The sequence below is a fragment of the Colobus angolensis genome, unplaced genomic scaffold (assembly GCF_000951035.1).
Source record: "Colobus angolensis palliatus isolate OR3802 unplaced genomic scaffold, Cang.pa_1.0 Scaffold294, whole genome shotgun sequence".
In the NCBI taxonomy this organism is placed as follows: domain Eukaryota; kingdom Metazoa; phylum Chordata; class Mammalia; order Primates; family Cercopithecidae; genus Colobus; species Colobus angolensis.
Window position 1 is genome coordinate 2,592,814 of NW_012116199.1, and position 1,320 is coordinate 2,594,133.

Sequence of the window (1,320 nt, forward strand, 5' to 3'; positions counted from 1 at the left end):
ACTACAGCAAGGGGCACAGCAAACTCCTGGCCTCTTCCCAGAACCCTGCTGATGAGCCCGGTCCAGGAGCCCCCCGCCCCCAGGAGCTTGCGGCTGTCCACAAGCATGGTGGTGAGTAGAGCCCTCAGGCGGGGCAGGCAGGCAGGAGCAGGGGGTGCTGGCGCTGCACTCAGATCCCTGCCTGCAACTCTCCAAAGATCTTCGTGAGATGAGCCTCACTGACAGCGCGGAGCCTGCGCACAGAGAGGCCAAGGAGGGATCTCCCCAGGACAACCCTACTGCACAGCCCATTGCGCAGGAGCACCAGGAGCACCAGGAGCACCCAGGCTTGGGCAGCAACCGCCCTGTGCCATTCTTTTGCTGGGCTTGGCTGCCGAGAAGAAGGAGATAAACATCACCATCATCAAAGAGCCAGTCAAGACATTTTAAAACAAGAAACAAAGTTATGGGGTGAATATCCTACACAATCCATTTCCTTCCTTTGAATGTTAGAGTCACTCTTGATTATTTGTGTTTCCAATTTATAGTTTAAGTTTATTTGTAAAAAGTTATAAGAGAGTGGGTCTCTGTGGCTTTCACTGAGGTTCGCTCTGGCATCCTTTAGCATTTTTCTTTTTTAATTTCATAATTGTAGGTCATTAGCATGTATATTGAGTTTGCTGTTACCTGGTGGGAGTTCAAACACACAAAGACCCACTGTTTGCACAAAACTATTCTCACTGGTTTGGAATAGGCTGCCTTGCTTTTCTAATGTTATTGCAGCATGTATGTTCATTACAGAATTCAGATAAAATTTGCTTATGTTCTGCTATTATGTTTGATTTAATCTTAATCACAGTGAGCCCTTCATTAGCTCAATATGCGGTTTGCCCTCAAGTGTGCACTGTTGATTACTTTGTAATATGCCACTATGAGTACTGATATTTACAGTTGTTTAAAGGCCGAGAACTGGAAACAGCCTTTCCTCCATTTTCTGTGTATTGGTGATGGGAGTAATAACGTTCTGGGGGAGCTTTTTAAATCTCACAGAAGAGGACAGTGGCCTGCTCCGGCAGGTATGTGCGGGACAGAGTGTGTGTCCTTTGTTCCGGTGCCAAGAATGAGCGCTGTACTATGGTAGTTCCCTTAGGATTTGTGTGTGCTCTGGGCTCATGAAGATATTGCATCACGAGCTGCAGCAGTTGTACTCTTTTTCCATGACCTAAAAAGGGATTATTTCTGAGGAATGAAAGGCTCCCATCATTGACTGTGGATGTGGAAAACCTTTCCTAGCTTAGAGCATTGGTATCTGGAATACATTTTAAAGTCAGAGTTCATGTT

The 1,320-nt window shown here is 46.4% G+C and overlaps 1 protein-coding gene across 1 annotated transcript in view; it reads left to right on the forward strand.

Moving 5' to 3' along the window:
- LOC105516919 (putative golgin subfamily A member 8D) overlaps positions 1–806 on the forward strand; it is a 6,779-nt gene extending 5,973 nt beyond the window's left edge. The window contains 2 exon segments of the mRNA XM_011949263.1: positions 1–111; positions 198–806. Of these exon segments, the coding sequence (XP_011804653.1) occupies positions 1–111; positions 198–391 (305 nt within the window). The 3' untranslated portion in view covers positions 392–806.
- The last annotated feature ends 514 nt before the right edge of the window (positions 807–1,320 follow it).